The 22,714-nt window shown below is 38.6% G+C and overlaps 1 protein-coding gene across 11 annotated transcripts in view; it reads right to left on the reverse strand.

Moving 5' to 3' along the window:
• Window positions 1–22,514, reverse strand: part of BLTP1 (bridge-like lipid transfer protein family member 1) — a 121,622-nt gene extending 99,108 nt beyond the window's left edge. For 9 of the 11 annotated variants that reach the window (XM_068404322.1, XM_068404318.1, XM_068404319.1 and 6 more), the window contains exons 1-8: window positions 22,443–22,510; window positions 14,583–14,712; window positions 10,879–10,995; window positions 8,957–9,035; window positions 8,346–8,410; window positions 2,499–2,685; window positions 1,250–1,331; window positions 417–610 (exon numbers count right to left, since the gene is read on the reverse strand). In XM_068404322.1, coding sequence (XP_068260423.1) covers window positions 417–610; window positions 1,250–1,331; window positions 2,499–2,685; window positions 8,346–8,410; window positions 8,957–9,035; window positions 10,879–10,995; window positions 14,583–14,679 — 821 coding nt within the window. In that variant the 5' untranslated portion in view covers window positions 14,680–14,712; window positions 22,443–22,510. Of the gene's footprint in view, window positions 1–416; window positions 611–1,249; window positions 1,332–2,498; window positions 2,686–8,345; window positions 8,411–8,956; window positions 9,036–10,878; window positions 10,996–14,582; window positions 14,713–22,279; window positions 22,334–22,442 lie in introns of those variants that run through there. The other 2 variants (XM_068404316.1, XM_068404325.1) reach the window with 2 other exon arrangements.
• Between the last annotated feature and the right edge of the window lie 200 nt (window positions 22,515–22,714).

The raw sequence follows: 22,714 nt of genomic DNA on the forward strand, positions 1-22,714 counted from the left end.
AAAGTATCACGCAGCTTTGCCCATTTTTAAAAATATTTTCCAAACCATATACAAATCAGCTCCATGGAAGTCAACACCTTAAACCTTGCATTTATCCTAGAAACTTAGTGCTGTCAAAGCCTGCGTACAGCTATAGTACCTGAGTGAAGAAAAACAAAAGTTGAATGCAGGATATTAATCATAGAGCAGAACATACAAAAAAAAAAATCTACAATGAGATAGAAAACCAGTAATTTTCTCTATAAATAAAATAGTTTTAAAAATCCAACATTTAAAACCTTCAGAGTGGTAAAAATGCCAACTGTTTAATACACTAAGAAAAATAAAGTCACAGAACCACAATCAACATTATTTTCTTAATTTTCTTAAAATAAAGAATAAAACAATATGGAAACAAAAAAAACCCCAAAACTTACTCATCATTTTGAAGACCAACATATCTTGGACTTGGAACCAACATGACTCTAACATTTTCCAATTTTCCTTTCACAATGTGCATAAACTGATCAAGGTGGCTCGAAGGCGGTTTTGTGGTGTATGTCAAAAAAGCATCATCAAAGTTAATACAAAGTGTTTGTGGCTGATAATGATTCCCAAACGCCAAGCGACCCTAAATCAAAAAGAAAACCCAATTACTCGTTATACACTGGTCTTTTATATATATATATGTATACATTTATCTATTATAATGCAGTTTAACCAGCCATATGCAAATAAAGTTAGTGGGCAAAAATCCTGGCCATAACTGTGCATATCTAAAAATACTGCCTTGTACATTAAACTCTCAATATTCTATCTCGTATCACCTCAGTAACAGTTTTCTGGGGTTTTTTTGGGAAGGAACATCAACTTTTAAGGAATGTGTCCAGTTATCCCTGTTAAAAGATGCAGGGAAGAAAAGAAAAAAAAAGGAAGGAAAAAACCAAACCCCAAATACCTCCCAAAAACCCAACACACCACACATTCTACAACAGCCATTATCTAGCTTAATTTCTTGGTGATATTCTTGAAATCATTAGAAGTCTAAGGCATGAGTATTTCCCAAAACAGAGAACATAACCACATTTCCATCAGCACCAGCAGTATCTGTGATTATGGCAGGGGAGTGCTGGTGGTGTCATTTTAAAACTTTTTTAAAGCATGAAGGAGAACAAAAACTCAAAAAGAATGTATAAGAAAAATGAATGGCAAGCCTGAATTTTAAGCATATACTGCTAAATATTTTCATTATCAGGGTCTTTTCACTTACCGTGCTCACATTGACTTTAATGACTGGAATAAGCGATCTCCATGAAGAAGAAGGGTCTTGAGATTCTGTTTTTACTTTAACACTACGAGAAAAAAAATGGGGTTTATTATTTTGTCTTTTCTGCAAAAGAACTAGGGGGTCTTCAATGCACAGATCTCGGGGAACATTCCCTCCCACAGGGATGCCTCCTGTAAGGGACCTGCTAGCAGACTACTGCAGGCTCCTCCAGAGCCTGGAAGAACACGTATGCATGCACAGCTACGTCTTGGGTGCTGGTATACTGAGCTGACACCGGCAGAAAACAAACGTGCCATGTTTAACACAGAGCAATAGTTAAATAAACCTTCCTCAGGGGAACTTGGTCTGTTCTAAATATTCCTGTTTAGGTGGGGGATTTTTCATTTCCCAAGACACATCCTCCTCAAAAGCAGAAGTCCTTCCTGCACTTGTCAATAAGGGTGTAAATTGAAAACATGAAGATCCCAGCTCAGAGGCACAGCTCTTACCCAAACTCAGGACTAACACAGCATCCTGGAGCTGCCCACTATGTAATCTAGTAACACATACTGGCCTGGCCAGCAGCAGTGGAAGGACTCAAGTCTCATTTAGATCTTCTCTGCTCCTGGCAATAAATCAGCCTGCTGTGATTCTGCCCAAAGAGAGGTTTCTTATTGAATACCTGACTCCACTACACATAAGCCATGTAGAAGAACTCCTTATAGACCCACACCATGTTTTCTGAGGTACACCAAAAAAGAGGAATGAAATGAGAAAAGAAGGCTTGTGTAGCTATACACAAACATACACCCCTAAAAAGACAACCTGTGAAATCAGCCCGAGTTTCAAGCTCAAAAGGACAGTAAGTCCTCCCAATACCATGTAGATCCTCACATTTTGTCTATTCAGTGTCTTGAGCAGCTATTACTTCTACTGAGCAATACAATTATTATTCTGCAATCATAATCCTCTTCAACACATGCTCCCCTTCCACAGTGTGGTTCAAGTAGATTTTTCAACCTGTCTCTGATCATTAAACAAGGAGTGTTTGGTTGTGTTTTTTAATTGTTATGGTAGGAAGTCTGAGGAAAAGAAAGAGATTTAGACTGTCAGGCTTGTCAGTGCAATTTCTCTCTCAGCTGTGCTTCAACCATTTGGCCTCCAGAGCATATGTTAACAAAACATTACCCAATTAGTTCAGCACTTCGCAGAACAAAGCATCAACAAAACAGCAAAATGAATAATAATTTACCTTTGAAGATTGGTATGTGTTCTCTGCCTCCCATTTACTTGTGCTTTTTCATCATCTTTCTTTGCTGGAATTATTGTGGGATCCAAGCCAAATAGTTCTTGAAGTTGTCCATAAAGCTCAGAACGGTTGTATACATGAAATTCAAAGTCATTCACCATAATATACAGTCGTGTTTCTGCCTTTGGATCTAAACAAACAGCAGGAAAAGAGTTTCGAAGTCTATTCTAACATTCCCTTGCAATATTTACAGTTTTTCAAACACGCACATTTTGCAAAAACGATCTACACGGTAGTGAAGAGCTGCCGAGGTATAAATTAAAAAGCAGTAAAAAACCCCACAAAATAATTACGCTATTCCAAGCAAATCAGTAAAACTTGGCAAATAAGACAGTTGCATACAAAATATAAAACCTGAAAGGCATTTTACCCTTAGGTCACAATCCAAAAACAAATACAGGCAGGAGCTGCACAAGGTGGTAAGTGAGGTTTATTCAGTCTCATATATAAAAACAAACAAACAAAAATCCCTCTTGATGCACAGCACAGAAGCCTCGGTGCCAACTTCTGCTTTTTAGCATAGATATCAGTACCTGAGATCAATTCAGTCTCAAAAACCAAATGGTTTTCTAGCCAAGCTCTGTTGTACAGCAGGCCTGAACTGGGAAAAAGCTTTCTTTTACAGAGAAACAGAAAACATGAATGTGCAGAACAAGAAGCATACTCATTTTGCACGACTGGTCAACATTTTCACAAATTTAAAATTTTAACTGTAATATCAGCTTGACTCTGATACTTAAAAACTAGTTTAACATCTGCTGATTGCATAGAGAACTGTCTGTGACATACTTTGGCATACTTTTGCCTTCGATAGTATGACCTAATTATGTAGTTAATGTGAGGAAAAAACTCGCACAATTTCCCCCTAATTACCCAGTTGAAAGAGTGCCCATTACACATTCACTCAAGAGACCTGAGCTGCTCTAAAACCTGATCTGGAATTTTAAGTCAAACAGACTTTAAGAAGCTTAAGTATCAATGGTTATTACAGCACTCCCCAATCTGTAACTTGGGGTAAAAACTGAAGGCAACATTTCCCACAGACGCTAGAAATTAAGGAGTCAGAGCGTACACCGCTGCTGTTGTGGTCAGGCTCAGGAGAAGAAATGCAGCTGCCCAAGAGCCAAAGTTTAGAGACACCTGCTTTATTAAATGCATCCTCTTTGCTAACAAACTCATCAGTCCCCCAATGTTACGCATCTATACAACACTGTCCTAACAACAGCAACCCATCTTTTACCCCTCAAACCTAAATTAGCAGAAATTTCCATATCATTATGAAAAAAAAGTAAATGTATAGTAAGTCTCCAGAAAGCACTGACATCACAATTTTCCTGAACAGGAGACAGAGAGAAAAGTTAATGAGCCAGTTTCAATTCCTTCCTGTTTTCATAAAAGCACTCTCAAATCCGTTCATTGGTAATGTTAACTTGCATCAATAAGATATAGGCAAAGGATGACATGGACAAAGATTGGGATACACAATTGTTCACCTGGGAGATCTCAGTATCATCAAGAACACAAATAAATGTAATTTTTCAGTTCCTGCAGGCAAGCATCAGACTTCATTAACTAAATGAAATCATATGTAGAAATTCATTTCTTTAAAGGGGATTTAAAGAGACAACTATCTCTCTTTCCTAATAACAAAAATAAGATTTGACCTCCACAACAGTTTGGTTGCCTAAGATACTTTTGGAAAAGAAAAAAAAAAATGGCAAGGAAAAAGAGATAAGCACATCTGAATGTCATATAGTTAAATGATTCAAAGCAGCATATATGTAGGTCATGTAAAAGTAACTACCAGATTGATAGCAAAATACTGAAGTTTTATCAACATTTGTTGGAATCAAAGTGACTAATGTAGCCAAGGTTTTGACATTTGCTTCCTAGATATATTATTTATTCAAATGTATGTATCACACCTACCCAAACAATTCAATATAAATATACCCAGCTCACCTAATGGGAACACGAAACAAGTCACTCCCGACAACAAAAAGTAGAGGAACTGGTTCTCAAATCAGTATTCCTCCTTCAAAAAGGACCTCAAACTACACTATATGGTTTTACAATACAAAAATTGATGATCTGCTGTGGCACCTAAGCCAAGACATCTGAGTGTGCCCTATTCACAACATAATCCTCCAACTTATGTTCCTACACCACTTTCATTTCTCAAGTATGTACAAAAACGTACTCTCAAATCCCAGTATAATTTAACTTACACTAAATAAGTTAAATTACACTAAGTATAATTTAACTTACACTCAAGGCAGGAAGACAATCCACATACTTGACTTTTTCTATTAAGTTCTTTCAACATCAGTATGACGTACATAGTGCCGTGACGAAAAAACAGATTCCACTTGTTAGGTCAAACTGAGGAACTTTTTTTTTTTAAAAAGACACAGCAGGAAATGCAACTTCACTACAGGTTATCAATAATCTTTATTCAAACTTTTTGTGGTTCAAACTTTCTCTTATGCAAGGAACTGTAACTAAGTCTTTATGAGAAGCACCCTTAAATTACAGTGCAACGTAAGTCTTACAGCAACATTTACTTTAGATTCCAGAGTGCAGGTAGACAATGCATCTATTTTGATAGGTTAGCTTTCATCTTCTCAGAAGAACGGTAACAAAATAATTCTCTTAGCTTTAGAACAAACGTGAAAAAAAAAAAACCAAAACAGAATGCAGAGCATTTTCATTTTTCCTTTTCCTGACGCAAAAGTTTAATAGTCATGCTTCCTAGCATCCATTACTGCAATCTACCCTTTCACCATAAACACATACTGACTAACAAAAGTTCAATAGGAGGAGTGTACCATAAAGTATTTTGCAAAGCACATATACCAGAGTGTAGGAAACTATTCTCTGAGTTTGGTCTCTTTTTCCTAATCACCTTCACCCTTCTCTGACAAACCTCAGATCGTGCTCCTCGCTCAGTTTTTATAAAGTCAGTGGATTTCAGCAGGTCAGCAACAACTGGCAGGCACTGCCACATTCTTCAGCTCATCAGGAACAAGGCTGAGAAGCCACGTGATTAGAAAGCAGTTATCAGGGAAAAATATTCCCCATAACACATGAACATATTTCATGCACATGTGAAACAATACTGGATTTTTCTTACTGACAGGAGTAATAACCTGGAAGCTGAAGTTATATCAAGATTGAATATGTAACTCCTACCATTAAAAACAGTTTTACTTTGGCACAACTTATTGAACATGTCAACTTATTGAACATCATCACTCCATCTTTTTAAAAGGTCACTTATTTCACTTCCAGGGAGAACTTTGACTTGTATGACCGGGCTGGATAAACATTGAAGCCCTTTCTGATTCTAAAACTTCTGAATATATGAATGAATTTCTAGTAATTCTCCTCCTACAAGATTAGTGGGGAATATATGAGTATGCACTACCTTCAGCACATTCCTTCAGGAGATGGAGACACGTACAAGCTTCGTACACAATTGAACAAAGATAGCTTTTAGGAAATCTAAGGTGTTCCCATGCTGAAGTTTAGCTCCTTGCATACAATTGTAATAGCACTTCCATCAATAATGTTACCAGTGAAAACTGGATTATTGAGTACAGCCCTTTACCAAAGAGGTGATGTCAAGGACACCTGAAATGACCTGAAAGGGAGTTCCCTTTTTAAGGTCTTCAAGTATTTCAGGATCCTTCACTAGACTCCCCTTTGTGCACAAATAACCCCTTCTCTAATACTCTAAATATCTCTCAGAAAAAAAGATAGAATGAAGTTACATTATTTCTATACTAACAGGACTTGAAGTTTATCACCACTATGAAAAATAAAATCCCATTCCTGTTGCATTTCACATTGTTAGAAGTGCCCTGCACTTTAGTTACAGGACTTAAAAAAACCCACAACACTCAGGAACTAATTATTATTGGTTATATCTAAGTCTTCATAAGATGTATTTATTCCAAGCAAAAATATTAATATATTTAAGGCTTGTGTTTTTATAAAAATCTGGTGGGATTTTTAAATTGTTAATAGCCCTAATTCAGCCTATGTGTTTTTCTACAGGAAAATCTCAGCTCTATTTTGTTGGGTTTTTTTTTTTTTATGAATGATCTGAAACAAAGGTATGCATCAGTAATGTCTAGCTACAACAGGTTTCCCAATCATTCTGTGTGACAGCTGCAAGGGAGTAATCCTTGAACAAAACATAAATCTTAAGATGCAATTTACCAGCAGGCTTCGTGATTTGGTCAGGTACAGGTACTTCTGTTGCAATCAAGCAGATTAAAAAGTATTGGGAAGAATATACTACAATAGGCTAAGCATCATTGAAGATTTTATTTTCCTTTAAGGCTAAAAATGAAAGCATCTCTGCTAAATAATCAAAATATAAAGTGAGCAAGGTTATTTTTCCTAGGAGAAAGTAATTACTCAAGAAAGTACTTTATTCTTGTTACTTTGTTGTCAGACCTACACACCTCTGACCTCCCTGGTTACTTGGATTATTTGTTCACCAATTATGCAGTCTTAAATGCCAGCAGAAATGGTTAAAGCCTTGCAATACTGCCAAGCCAAATTATCACCATAAAAGACAGACCCAACTATCTTTACTGCATTAAGTTCAATTCATTTTTTCATTCTGTGAGCCACTAGAGAAATATGTTTTAACTAGCAGACGAAGAAAACTCTATGAAAACCTGTTGGACAATAACCTGTGGCTGGAAAAACCTAATTAACTCTAAGACTAACTTCCACTTTTTGAATGAGTCTCCTTACAGTATAAAGAACTTGAATTGTGTCCTATCACCTCAGAGGCTTAGTAATGCCTCAATAAAAAGAAGTGAGCAACTCTTCCTAACTCTTATCCCTATGTTGAACAGCGTCGCCTATTTAATGGCATAACATGCATGCAGCACTCCTACCACTGTTAAGTTGGCACTGACAAAGCAAGAGCTGTACAAGCTTGCTGACAAGTTTGAGAGGCTTCACACCATCAGAGGCCACATCCAAATGGGAGATGGGAAAAAAAAAAAAGCCCTCCAAAGTTCAATGACCCTCTCAATTAGTGCTCTCCTCAACTGTAGACAGTTGCCATTTCTGGACCTCCTTGAATTAGCAATGGAGCTGTGATGCTTTCAAAGCCAAGGGAGGCAGGACCTGAGATTCATTCAAACAGATTCTAATCCTATAAATGACAAAGCACACATCACAAGGCTACTCGTGTTTTCTCACGGTGTTTTCTGCAGATACAATTAATCTCTTGCATCTGGTGTTAATCCTCCCTCTTCAGCCAGAGATAAGGAAGAAAAATGACTTCTCTGGTCATCAAAGTGAGGAAACGTGAAAAATTAAGTTAAGAAGACACAGGGTTATCAAACACTAAAGAACATCCCCTACTGTAACACTTTTGCTAAAATACTGACAGCACAACACTAAAACATGAAAACTAAATCACTTCCAGAACATAAGAAGTCTCTATTTATCACAGTTATAAACTTCAATACGGGGTCAGTTATGCTTAGGCTACATCTAATAAAGGCTACTGTTAAGGTTAATGGTTTGTCCTAAGAACAGTTCAAGTCCCTGATAACGAATCCTGCATTTACTTCATTGTGTTGTTCTAGTCTACTAACACAGCTCAACCAGTTACAAGAACCCATACCTTCTGATGGTTCCGTGTACTTCAGGTACATATTAACAAATCAATTACACGCATCCAATTGTGCAAAGGAAATATTTTTCTGTAGGCTACCTGTAAACTTAAGTAAAACTTTGAAACCTTGTTGAGAAACCTACCATGCTGTTTCTGCTTAGGGTTGTACATCTTCCACCAGCGAAATATGATAAATGCGTCCTGAATTCTAAATCAAATAAATTAGATAAAACAGAAGTTAAGAGCGATAATCCAAAATCCTACATGCAAGCTGCATGACATGTTGCCTTAAGCAGCCCAGAGATCTGCAGTTGCAGTCGTGTACAAGCAACATTAAAGCACAAAGCATTACAGCATAAAGCATACAGTATAATATTATACAATTACTGCATTACCTGAAATTTATATCAAACCCCACATCCATGACCTTCTCAAGTCTTTCCAAATTTAACAGTAAGAACTAAAATTACAAACTATTCACCTGTGTGCAGTTCATGAAACAAATTATTCTCAATTCCAGTAAATAAATGCAAACTACTTGGCCAAAATGAATCTTCCAGACTTAAGAGCAGGAGCATGAAGGAGTGAAAGACATTAATGAAAAATAGTCATCCTTCAAACTCTCAAATGTTGGATTATTTTTAACATTTATTGCCCATTTTAATATGGTATTTTAATATGTGTTATTTAGACATACACATTTACTGTATTTGAAATCACTACTTAGAAGAGCAACTCCCTTGGAAATCTGTACCTGATAGACATGTCTTCTGTGATGAAATAGATTTCACGAACCATGACTTTTCCAGACAGCACAGAGAACGAAAAGGAACCTAGTGTGAGAGAAAGTGTTTATCGGACGTTAGCCTAAAGTTGTTGATGCTTTATTTTCTGAACAAGAAGAATATAGTATTCAATTATCTGAAACGTGTTTACTGGGTATCTTCAGTTTTCCCTTTAAAAACACACTGACTTTCAGAGACGGGAAATCAGAGATTCAGAACATACAAGACAAAGTACATCCCCCTGAAAGGCGCTGGGTTTGGCACCACCCAAGAATACAACCAACCCCTGAGACACACTAGGAACATCCAGGCGCCTTATGAAGCTTGTAAAAGAGTAAGGAAAGCTATTTTGAACACTTGTCAGTATCAAGCCATTGTATGCAAGACTGTAATTAGAGAAACAAAGATTCCTGACAAAATAATTTTTCAACTTTTAAAAGGCTATAATGTTTTCAGTCCAATTGTTATGACAAATTGTGTTTACAGCAGGAAAGATTAATAAGCATGAAAAGACCAGCAGGTAATGTAATAGCCCATATTTTTCCTTAGGGTTTTCACCTCACCCACAGAAAGTTAAGTAAACCATGATTTGTTTTAAAAAAAAAAAAAAAGAAAAATCAACATTAATCAATTGAAACCAAGCTGTAAATCATGGGATTTAATTAATGTTATGTTCTTCTTGCTGATTAAGTTTATAAAGAACACCATATATTTGGCCAACTATATCCAGCTGTCTTTACTTAATAGCAATTTCACAGAGAAATTTTAATAAAAGCCTATAGATCAAGTGTAGCAGCCAGTAAGTATTCCATCTCCATTGCTGTTCAAAAAGTTGGATTTGAAGATGGTTTGGATTACAGTTCTTAAATTCTTGAGGACATAAGCAAATTATTGCAGAAGTCTCTCTGGCAGGCAGGTATGGGCGAATTGGTGGTTTGTTTTTTTAGGTTTTCACTACATTTATGATCGATAGTTGCAGAAAAAGTTCAGAACTAAAGTCATCATCATTCTGGGAAGCAGACAGAGGAAGCTATGAAAGAATAAATGAAAGAAAATTAAAAGTGCAGTCAGAGTGAGTTGTGGGATACAGCCCTCTGTGACTCAGCATCAGATATTTTTGTAATGTGGGCGAGTGCCCAAGTGATTTGTACTGACCTGTTTTATTCAAAAATGTTTCAAAATACAAAAGAAAAAAAAAAGTTAATGGATTTTGATGCAAGTGTTCTAGGCAGTATAAATTCTACATATCACAGTCCCAATATGGATTAACATTATTAGTTGTTCTGACAGCTTATTTAGAAAGCAAGGACACTGCCATAACAGGGAGTTGAGGCTTGAGACTCCACCGTGCCTCTCTGAGCCCACCCCAGCAGTTTCTACTCGCACTTCAGACACCATATAACCTGCCTCAAAGGTGTGGGGGAGTGGGAAGCTGCACCCCTTAACATCAAATTATGAGGCAAATTCAGAAGCAGCTCTAGTAGGTTCCATGGGGCACTGAGGTCAATCTTCTCCTTTTAGGACACTAACCATTATGATTACAGGGCTTTGAAAAAGGGGTAATGGAAAACGTACAGGTTTTAAGCACACAAAGTATGCAGACTAAACAGAAAAAAGTAAACTTGACTTAAAATTTTAAAACCTGTCAAGTGAACTTTAATATAAAATAATGAGAGACTTCAATGAAAAAGAGGGTGTTTTTCTACCTACACCAAGAATCCTCCCCTTAAGTATAATATTGAACTTTTTCTCCTGTTAAATTAAACCCACGCTGATCATTTTCAAGTTACTGTAACAAAGGAACACTTTAATCTTACTTAGAGTTTGTAGCAAATTGAGATATAATAAAAAGCAGTAGATAAACAGTGGCGTTACAGTAATCATAACTTACCAATATGGATGTAGCCATGTTTATATAATCTGTTAAGAACCAATGTTAAAATGAGGCCAATGTTCCGGGAATTGTAATAGGTTAGGTAGATAATCCATCCACAAGACAATATTGTCGCTGTTGAAAGATTAAAATGAATTAAAATTTTTTTTGAAGCACGCTGACCTAGATAAAAGCTTTACCTATTAAGACTATAATGCACAAGAATATTATTCCTACTCTCCAAAAAAATTTGAAACTGATGGGACATTTTAATGGGTGTTTCAAGAGGTGGGTAGAAAAAGAAGGGGAAATGGGAAGTTCAGAAAACTATAGATTCTTCACTGCTCTTCCATTCCCCAATATAAAAAGAAAATGTCCTCCTGAGGACCTGCAAAAGGCAACACATATTTCACTGCATCCCTTATCATCCAAGAAGTTAGATTTCATAGATCAAATCATAACATGCATTATCACACATGGTCATTTATTTCAAAACACCCTAAAAAACCACCACAACAGAAGTCATACTACATTCCTTCTCCACCCTTCTCCAAACCATGAACTGTAACTTAAATTTCTAGTCTTTCATATCTTAGCACAGGAAGCAACATTATCACATCTGAAATCGTTTCCTAAATTGCTGTATCCTGAGAGAAATGTACCAGTCCTTGGGTTAGCAGAAATCTGTCAACAGTTCAAGCATGGAATTTGATAGGAAAAAACAGAAATAGCAATGCAATGAGAAACATATTTAAAAAAAAAAAAATTAGGTCTGCTAATCCCCAAAGTAATTTTTACTTCAGTTGATTAAGAGCTAGTAACCTATTTCTAACTACAAGGGTTCTCAAAGATTCCAGAAGGACAAATCCAAAAGGAATGGGACTGTCAGGGAACAGACTAGTTCTAACTCACTTTACTGATAATTACCATTCTGTTTCATCCAAAGCAGAGTAAGAAAGCAAGCAATTTTTGTATTTGAGGTATCTCTACTCATTATACTAATAGAATTTTGCACCAGAAGTTTTTCATTTATCTATACACTTCATACTGAAAAACTCAGATTTATTGTGCCTTTTATGGGAAAGCTGAAGTGCAGAAAGGCAGAAAGGTATGACACCTTCACTCTGCGAAGAGTTCAGATGATTACTCAAAAAAAAAAAAAAGCGAAAAAATTACAAAAGCCACCTGTCCTTTTACTGCCTCTTAATTTTTTTGGAGTGGAATGCTCCACTGCTTTGTAACAACATCTGTGCTTTGTTGAAAGATGAGGAGAAGGTAGAAGAGAGACTTGCATGACTTGTCTTTTCCCTACTGGAAAATGGATCCAGTGGGGCCAAAATTCAAGTAGCCCATACACTGAGGCAGGTAAGCTGATGGGCATGTAAAACAAATCAGATCTGTGTGGGTGATTACACAGGAACAAGGCAGGGAGGGTTAAAGCTACACCCCACAAAAGAAATTGCTCTTGGCTTTCGGTGAAGGCACACTCCAAGGACAGTGTTTACCTCCCCTCGCTTTCAGATGAGTAAACTGCTCACTGCTGGTCCTCTATCAATGTAGGGAGAAAGGTGGAATGACTCATATTCAAAGGGTCTCAATCCAGTAATAAAACTTAATTTGAGGCTGAAGTTCAACTACACACTTAACTTCTAGATACCTACAGCCAAGAAGGTACCCTTTTAAGGTGACATACACTGAGAAATATCAGCAAACTAGTGCAGTTTCCAGGCACTATGGTCCTAAACCACTGCCTTTACCACTAGTCTCATCTGCCACAAATTGTAGCTGCTTCTCTTCCCTCACCAAAATTAGTCTCCACTATTAAGTGACAGATTCCATAAACTCTATTCATCTCATTATTATATTCTTGATTTTAAAAGCCTCCTCACTGAAACTGTATTTTGGAAATTACATTTGGAAAGTTTTACTGCACGTGACTTTTAGAAATTATTCTAGAATTGAGCAATAGCTCTTTGAGGAGCATGTTCATTTCTAGAATTCATCACCTCTTTTACTGGGATCAAGTTAGCTGTTTCAGGATTCAGGAGAAGAAACTACTGACATCTTTTTGTATTCTTTTATAACAGGATGTCATAGGTCAGCAGATGAAAGCAAAGGAGGAATGGCTGGTTGAAACTGGGTCGGTTAATAAATACTATTTTAATATGCTTCTATCCGAACCTCACAATAACAGGAGGCTACCCAGCTTTTTCTGTTGTTTGTGTCATTGTTTCTAGAATAGCAGGTGGTTTCTTACAATTGAAGAGATCAGCAGCTTGCCAAAACTGTGTAATTGGCTATAGGTCATTCTGCCTGTAGAAAAAGGGCATGGACTATATTATCTCTTGAAGTTCCACCCACCCTTCTGTGAAACACAAATTTGTAAGTTTAATATATTGAAGCAAATCAGAAAACTAAGCAAAGCTTTTGGTTCAAATTATAGCTGTTACATGGAATTGCTTATATCTTACATATTTTCCAAGTAGAATTACTAACAGTTTGCTCTAAGAATCCAGTGCAGAGAGGGAAAAACAGAAAGAAAATTCTGCAGGCTGCAATTTGACACTTTTATTCTTCGGTGAAAGATCCAAACATCTCTAAGTCTCATGTCAAAGCTTCCAGAGAAAAATTTTTCAGATCTGTTCCACACTTCATCATGAGCAACTATTAGCATGGTCATTCCCTTATTTTCATCTTGATTACACTTAGAATTTTGTGTTGAGTACAAACTTTTCATGTCAACATATTAAAAGTGAAATAAATAATATTCAGAAAGCACCCTCAGCTAATTTGCCTATGTCCTTTTCATTCAGTTTGGCCTACTGGAAAATAATTCCAGTACGTCAACAGCCAACAGACATGCTTTAGCTTCCCAGAAGTTAAAAATAAAGTTATTTTTCCTGTGCTGCCCCTCATTCCAGGTCCAAGAATCAAGGCTGAAAAACAGGCATTATCTACCTTTGGAAAAGTCTGAATTCATCACACACTTCTATCACTCTCATGTGGATCTGAATACAACTTGATTTTTACTTTGCTGTCCCTGATCCACCTAATCATAGGTTCAGAAAATAGAAGTACCTACACAAATCCAAACAATAGTACTAGTGTTACAAAAAAATTAGCATACCTAAATCAGGCACATTGACAAAACCAGCCCATAACTGAGTACATGATGGTTTGGCTTAAAGCCTTATTGTGGCACACAACTTAGTCTAGAAGTTATGTCATTAAACACAATAGTCTTTACATCACTATTCAAACTATACCATATGAAACAGCAGATATGTACATGTTGGTATAACAAAGTTATTGTATCTGCCTGCCTCGTGCTACAATGCTAATCCTTTGTTATGGTATTACAATTAACAACCAGCTTACGCTGGTGTTAGAAAAAAAACTTATTTCATGGAGAGAAGTTCTCACTGAGTTCTTATTTTGCAGAGTCGCAGTTGTAGAGCGTCGTCCTTTGCACCTCAGACTTCCCTCCCAAGTGTTGCAGCATGATTAGTATTGGAAACAGTTCCGTATTTTTTCTTCCTGAATTACTTACATAGCATTGCCATACCTCACTAAACATCTATACGACAAATAAAAATTGATTTTCAATGTTTAGATTTAATTTGATACGAAATTCAGCATTGGTATGCCAGCATTTAGAGAAGCATGTTTAAAAGTACACACAAAAAAAAACATTTAACCGAAACAGAATAGATTCACTTTACCTACTAACAGCCAAACAACATTGGAGTCATGTTCTGTTAGGAAGTCTTCCAGCTGTGTGATACTTGGGACAAAACTATCATTTTTTCTTTGATCCATTGCTAAACTGTTTTTGCACCAGCACCTATAGAACTGAAGGAAAAAAAAACCACACATCAAAAACGAGTAACCACCACAGTACAGTTTGGAGAAAATTGCATATGTACCATGTTAAATAATCTCTAACAGTCTGTTTCATACAAATATGAATTTGTTTTATTCCTTCATGATTCTCAGCTACCCTTTCTTCTACTCTAGAGCTCCAGAAACACTTTCACTCATTTCTGCTGAAACAAGGAGTTTCCAAGCACGTGCCTCCCTAAAACAGATCAACACAAGGCCAGAATACGCTCTCTAAATTTAGTACCCTGAATGCCCTATACAGCATATAATAGCACATAAATTTATAAAACTGTTGTACCATAGCAGTAAGTCAAAAGGTAACTGAACATACAAGTAAAAATTAGTCTGCATTAAGCCTTCTAACACACAAAAAGGTAATATCAGACAATATGAGACTGAACCCCTGCCCCCCATGGAAGGAAAGGCCAAAGCGGACACTTTCAGGAGCTATGGAAAATTCCCACAACCTCCTAATCCACTGCGTCCATTAATTCTTCTGCTTTAGGATGGATTTGCATCATCTTATAAAAAGTGACTACATAGTGTCTCTGTTACAGAGTAGAAAACCAGTCCCGATCTTACACACTTATTCAAAGCACCCATAAATCACCTTGCAACTGGGTTATATTAATTAAGTGTGATTAACAGGGAGTAGCTCAACTCAGTAACATCTGTAATTACACAGTAGTATTTTACTTGCATTAGTTTCATTTGAAGTCTTGTCCCTTGGACGTTATCTCTCAAGCCTTCTTACAGGAAGATAAGCATTAATTCTGCCTTTTTTTTTTAAAAAAAAAAAAAAAACACACCACTTTCTAGCTCCTGGCAGCCTGTCTTCCTGTCAGTATTCAACCCTCAAAAAAAATGAGTAGACTTTACTTCCTTTCTTTATGAAGTCTCTGATGCTCACCATCAAGAGCTCTAGAACATAAAACTAAGTAACACTGGTTAAGATCTTAGTTTTTGAGCAGCATAACATCTTTGGAATAGTCAGTATTTACAAGTGTTAGCAATAGAACTAACAATTTACGCAGTTTTTCCTGTAATAGCCATACTATCTCTCACTATTATAACTGGAAAACAAAATGCAGAAGAAGTTGGAAAAACCCCTGCCTTTAATGCACTGGTTTCTCCCCTGCATTAGGGTAAATACAGTACCTTGAACTAAAAGCCTATGCTTGAACTAAAACATGAGTACAGTCCCAAGAATAAGTGCTAACAATTTGTTCACTACCTCTTCTGTAAGAAATAATAGAATGGGGAGGACAGAACATGAAAGCAATAAACAGAAACACACAAAAAACCCACCAACACCAAAACACCAGACATTGCTTCCAGTAGTGATGATAAAGAAGCCACTAACTTCGCTCCCCTACAAAGAGGAATAATAAGCATCACACATACACACGCTTTAAAAAAAGAAGCCCTTGTTTTAGAAGGGATGTTACAATAGCAAATTAAATCACATAATGGCACTGTGATTTGCTTTAAGACATTCACAGTACCTTAATAAAAAACCCACATGTCAACTGGTATTATGAAGCAGATGATGCCCCTGCAAGCAGCCTCTAAGAGCCTTTAACCCATGGATGACAGGGTAACTGGAGTAACCAAAATCAACACTTTCAGCGTAAAGGAAGAACGAACTTGTTTTTTTTCCTTTCTTACCAAGAGACAACAGGGTCACTCTTTTGTGGTAAGACTGTAGAAGTGCTGTCAATTGGTGAGGACTACCTATCACCTTAACAAACACCACCACTATTTACTCCCTCAAGAAAGCAACCTGTGGCTTCTTCCTAAGAAATTATCACCCAATGTTACGTGATAGTGAGACAGGACATTAAATATCGTGATGCTCTAAATAGGACTGTGGCAAGACAGCTCAGAGACTGCAAGTCATGGGATCCTGATATTTAGTTAATTAAACAAAGAGTGTTCATAATTTTTGGCATCACTGTCCATGACCATAAATTGGATATTCTTGGAAGTTTTCTGGAATACATTTGCTATTTGCATGCCAATAAACTCAGGAATCCCCCGTCAGTCATCATGTGTCAATACATCATTTTGGAGCTCCACAGCCGATCCTTAATACCCTGCCCCACTGATTCTTTTTGTTAGGGTACCCTTTGCCCTTGATAAAGTCACCTGATGAACAGGGTGATGGCAATGAAAGTGTAACCACCCAGAAACAGGCAGCAGCAACACCTGCACTAGAGGTGGGCTCTCAGTATGCATCTTGGAGAAAGCAGGTGCTTAATCCACTTAGATCATGAAGCAATTCTGGCCATATGAATCAGTCTTATAGAAAGGAGATGCATGCAGAGACTTAAGTAGTACACACTGTTTATAACGTCCTTGTGCATTTATACAGCATGGAAGATGGAGAGGCAGAATCTGGATTATGATGATTGTTAAGTGGAAGAGACACAGCCTTTTCAGGACAGATATTAGCTACTTTAAGTAACCAGCATTTCTTTCTGTTGACAGTCCTGCTCCTATCCACCTTCATCTTCCATGCCCTATACACTGTACCCACAGATTTAAATCATGCATACCTCTCAGCTGCCTGCACTCATCCATCCTCTGTTACATTTATGCCTCTGGGCAAAATTACTTCACAATCAGCCAAAACATTAACTGTAGCACTCTCCAGGAACACTGACCCACAGGTTGATGAGCCTGTAATTTACATTCATAGTGCTACTCTGTTCTTCTGAAGTAACAGTATACTTTCTAAATCTGAAGGGATTACTCTTGGAAGGATGAGACCCAAGCCTGGGTGGGAAACTGAGTCTTACCAACCCTGCTAATACAAGAAAGAAAACGCACCAAAGAGGAAGAGAAATTCAAACTTCACATTTACCTCTCAGCACTTATTTACAGTCTTTTCTCAAGGTCTCTACTGTTCTGTGATTACGAGCTCCGTTAACATGCCTGAAATACAGTCCAAAACCATGACAAGTGTTTTGGTTTATTTGCCTTCCCCCCCTGCCTTTTTTAAGCACATCTTCACTATTCAGTATGTCACTTGTGGCTCTTATTTACTGCATACCATGTTAACACACACAAAATGTATTAGCTCTCTCCTGGGAGGAGGACAGGAGAAGAGGAAGATTCTGGGGCACTGAAATGACAGAATCCTGATACTTGTATTTGTCTTCACAGCAGTCCTTTAAGGGGTTACATAGTCTGCTTTCTGCAAATGAGATACCTGAAGCAAGGAGAGATAAAGACAAAACCCTTTATTTATGATGCCCAAACCGAAATACTTGGGGCCTGCTTTTCAGGTTGTGCATGTTCAGAGCACTTAGCATGTCCAAAGCAGACAGGGGACTGGCTTGAAGATGTGAGGGTTCGATATTGCTGTAGATTTGCTCCTCCTGGTCAGACAGGCTTTCTTTGTAGCAGAAACACACACTTAAACTTTTAAAAATTAATTTTAATTACTTGCGTCACACATTAATTAGTTTTTCTCAGTATTAAAAAGATGCAAGGCATCTTATAATCCTGGGGGTATACACTTCATTTCTAGCCTACTTCCAGTATTCCAAACTCAATCCAATTTTCACAGCAAACATTCTATCCCTAAAAAGCCTCAAAAGCAGCTGCTTCACGTCTTCATAAATACATTTCAATTTCACCAAATAAACTAGTTTTAACCTCAGCCTGACAGATTAACATTTAACACCAAGAACAGACCTTGAACAAAGCTTGAACGAAGTCAGGTCTGTCCTGTACCTACAGCTGAAGATGAAGGCAACAGATATTTTATTCAGTGCCCAAAAGCATTAGGGTAATATGGGTCTTGGACTGCACAAGAAAAGGAGAAAGAAAAATAAATGTCTGTTTATCACATCCTTTGTAACACACTTTTCCTGGCACACCTTGTAGAAACAGGTGAATAAAACTGGTATCCAAAGGTGGGAAAAAACCTAGCATTTCATGATATTGAAAAGAAACACTTTTATGAAGCAGCTAGGGAAATAATGGATGCTGCCAATCCCCTTATTATTATTAAAATTCACGGGAATTTTAACGTTTAATTAAACGAGGAGTTTAAGCTTTGTCAGACATATTGCTCAGATCTTCACAGAAATCAAGCACCTAATATATGTTCATTGATGTTATTACAGGTTAACTACCATCCTGAGGATACTCAACTCCCAACTTCTACAGCAATTATAAGACAGCGGAGTCACAATTACACCCAAAATGACACATTAAACAACAGGAGGTAAGTCCCCCTAGTCTCAATAAATGAACGTAGATGATACACCTGGATGCTTCACATCTCCAGTAAAGGAGCCGTACCCACAGCGATTCCTTAGAGAAAAGCAAAGAAATGGCATTTTTGCATCCTACCCACCCCATCACTTTCTTTCAAAGGGTCTCCTGCAACACCTGCTACGAAATCAGAGCTTTACATAATTAAATGATATTAGAAAGGAGTCTTGCAAACATAAACACGACTCAACTGAATTTTCCTTTTGAAGGTATTGTGACACCATCAGCACCCAGATGCACATTAGGCACAGCTCACAAAACAAAAACTGCCAACCATGGCATGTTTCCCAAAACACTCCAGCTAGGGCCGAAGACTTCAAACCTGTCCCAGCACAGCTTAGGAAGCTCCGCTATTCTTTAATCAACAAGCAAGGGGAGGAGGAAGAGAAGGAAAGTTGTTCTCTAAAAACACATGTACACAAAAAATAACCTAAGTGACAGCACCCACACAGAAATTCTGCCATCTGACATGTTGTGTTGCCTTTGTACCTTATACCCAATTAAAGATTAGCAGTTCTTTTAAGAAAATAACTAAGATTCAGGCCTATTTTCTCCCTCCACCACCCCACACTACTGCTTGAAGTAACAACAGCAGTAAACTGCAAACTAAACTACTGCTTTAATTATACTAATGAAATCTTGCTACAACCTCCAGTGGAAACAGCTGAACTAAAAACAGAGAACAGAAGAGAGTCACACCTAGTTAAACTGGTGTGTGGATAGCCTTAGTTAAACATAATTTGCACTACAGTAACTTACATTAGTAAATAACACATTTACTTAAAGATTAATTAAATCAAAATTAAAGTATATTCAAAGGAACTATAAGATATAAGATAGAAATCACTCTTACAGTAGCCTACCTGATGAGATTTATTTTACCTAATAGAGAAACAGAAACCACCAGAGAAGCATCTACAGAAAAAAAATTAACACACTTCTGAGAGCAGTGAGAAGAAAAAAAAAAAAAAAGAAAAATCTAGTTTGAGTGGTTTAGACAAGTACCACTGTCCTAAAGGACGGAGATGTAAAAATCATTTGCAACAGAAATCTACTGATTAAGTGCCTAAAACAGCAGAAGTGACATACTTTTCTTTATTTATAGTAGTATAGGACATGAGTTTTAATACAGAAGAAATCAAAGACAAATTCCTGCTATGGCAACCAACATACAGTACTCCTTGCATCACTCAACTGCTAGACTAGGAATGCCTAACTGAACTTTGGATAACTTTTAATTTAATTCTAATTTTTAAAAAATAAAAATATATTGTTTAACCTTGCCTCTCAGACTTGTTCAGGGGAGAGGGTTGTTTTTCTGCTTACATTACCAGCTTTTGATGCTGCAGAAGAAAAAGAAAGGACAAAACCAAACAACAGAACCTAAAGGCTCATAACAGTAGAAATAAATAGGAACTGCCCTTATGCACATTCCTCTATTTAGAAAAAAAAAAAATCCTTTTTGGGGCTGGTCTCAACAACAAGGCAATGACTTTTTTTTTTCCCCTCCCTTTTTTAAATTTGAACTACAGCATTGCACCTCTGAAATACTCCATGAAATTGAGTCTTCTACACCTTACATATGAATTTTTCCAGAAGTACTTCCTTGAAATTTCTCCTCTAATATATCACCACAATTCGGGCAAAGGGGAAAATCTGCGATAAATCAAACTAAAAATCAGTCTGTGGCTATATATAATGTCATCCTTAAGTGAACTACATATAGGTCTTCATTAGTGTCTGTCCCAGTCTGCAGTCAACCCAAAGATTTTGGCACAGCAACAAGCGCTATAAGAAGTTACATAAGAAGATAAGAAGTTACTAGGAGAAGGTAGGATATCTCAACACCACTGTAAACACAGGATAACTCTGCACACTGCTAACGAACAGCAGTAAACTCCCGCCTATTTCCCACAAGATAAAATTACGCAAAAGGACAATTACCAAAGAGCAGCTGATGCACATTTCACATGCCAAAGTTTTCTAACAGCGTACCCAAGAGGGGTGAGTTACTTCAGCGTACCTCCAATCAACCTGAGACAATTCACCACGAGCAAAATCTACTCATGCATTAACCTGTTCATGAACACTACCAAACTGTGCAAATTCAGGCCCTGATCCTAAGCAAACATCCCTGAATATCCATTTAGAGCCAGCTGCCTAACTGGACCTTAAACACTGTTTTTACCAATGATTGTTTGAATAACCTATTATCCTATTAACATACTTTTTTACAAGCAAGAGGACTACTCCCTCCTACACTCCAGTTTTTCTTCTCAGTTGCCAAAACCGCTGGCCCAATTGTTTATCTGGTCATTACACTTTGCACATAAAAATTGGGAAAAAAAACCTGCACAGCTGCAATAAAAAAAGCAGCCAGAAAAGTAGAATTAACTAATTAAATTACACAACAGAAGAACTCCCATGGCAACAATCATGGTCTTTTTCATACCAAACCTGATAAAATTATGTATAGAGATGTATCTGTTGCAGCGAACCACCAACTTTGGAAGTTTTCACAAAGTTCAGCAAAAGTTGCTGTGGAGATGTGTCTTAAGATGGGAAACAACTCCAGATGTACATCATGACTGGGATATTGGCTATATGCTAATCTTTAAAATACACATTCGACATAGTAACGTGTTAGAGCGTGTTATATTGATAAATTATATCAGGTTTTTTTTATTGCCAATGTGCAGCGCAAGCACATTATAATAACAGCTTCAGAGACATCAAAAAGCAGGTGCATTTTGTGTTCAATCAGCGTGCGTGTGTGAAACCCTCTAAGGACCACAGGCACTGGCACAGATTGTCTTTCACCGGCCAGGGAAAGGAAGAGCAAAACTTTCCTCGCAGGCCAAACAAAACTGGAAGCACCTGAACTTCTGTCCTCTGACCTGACAGCCCCCTGCACGGCGTTAACCTACAAAAGACATACGCAAAGGGATGAAACAGGAACCAGTGAAACCGGAGGGGCTTCCACGGAGAACAGACGGGGCGGGCAGAGGACGGGGGGGCGCGCCGGTACCGGTGACACGACGCCCTGGTGGGTGGGTGAAGCAGCACGCGAAGACCGCCTCCCCCTGAGCACCGGCGGGCGCGGCCCCCTCCACGGCACGGCACGGCACGGCACGGCACGGCACGGCACGGCACGGCACGGCACGGCACGGCGGAGGCCGGCACCCGGCTCCGCCCGGGGCGGGGGCGGCTGGCGCCCCTCAGAGCCGCCCCGCGCGCGGGTGGCTTTTACCTCACAGAGGCCGCCGGCGGCGCGGCCTGACAGGCCCAGGGACAGCGGCGGGGCCGACCCCTCCGCACCAGCCCCCGCCCCATCTTCAGCCCGCGGCGGCCCCGCACCGGGCCGAGCCCCGTGGCAACGGGGCACGCCCCCGCCCGGCTCCCCACGCACTTACGCCATCGCTCTCCGCGGCGGTTTCACCACGGACCCGGAAGCGGCGGCGGCGGTAACCAGGGCCCTCCCGCACCTCACGGCGAAGGCCGGCCCGCAGCACCGCCGGAGCCAACCGCGAGGCGCCGCCGGGCAGCGGGGCCAATGGCAAGGGCGGTGGCTCCCCGAGGGGGCGGGAAGAAGGGGGGCGCGCCGCCAATCGCAAGAGGCGGTGCCGGCTGTGTCGGGGGTGGGGGGGTGTGTGTGTCTGTGTGTGCGCGCGTGCGCGCGCGTGTG

Source organism: Nyctibius grandis, chromosome 6 (genome assembly GCF_013368605.1).
Source record: "Nyctibius grandis isolate bNycGra1 chromosome 6, bNycGra1.pri, whole genome shotgun sequence".
Lineage (NCBI taxonomy): Eukaryota > Metazoa > Chordata > Aves > Nyctibiiformes > Nyctibiidae > Nyctibius > Nyctibius grandis.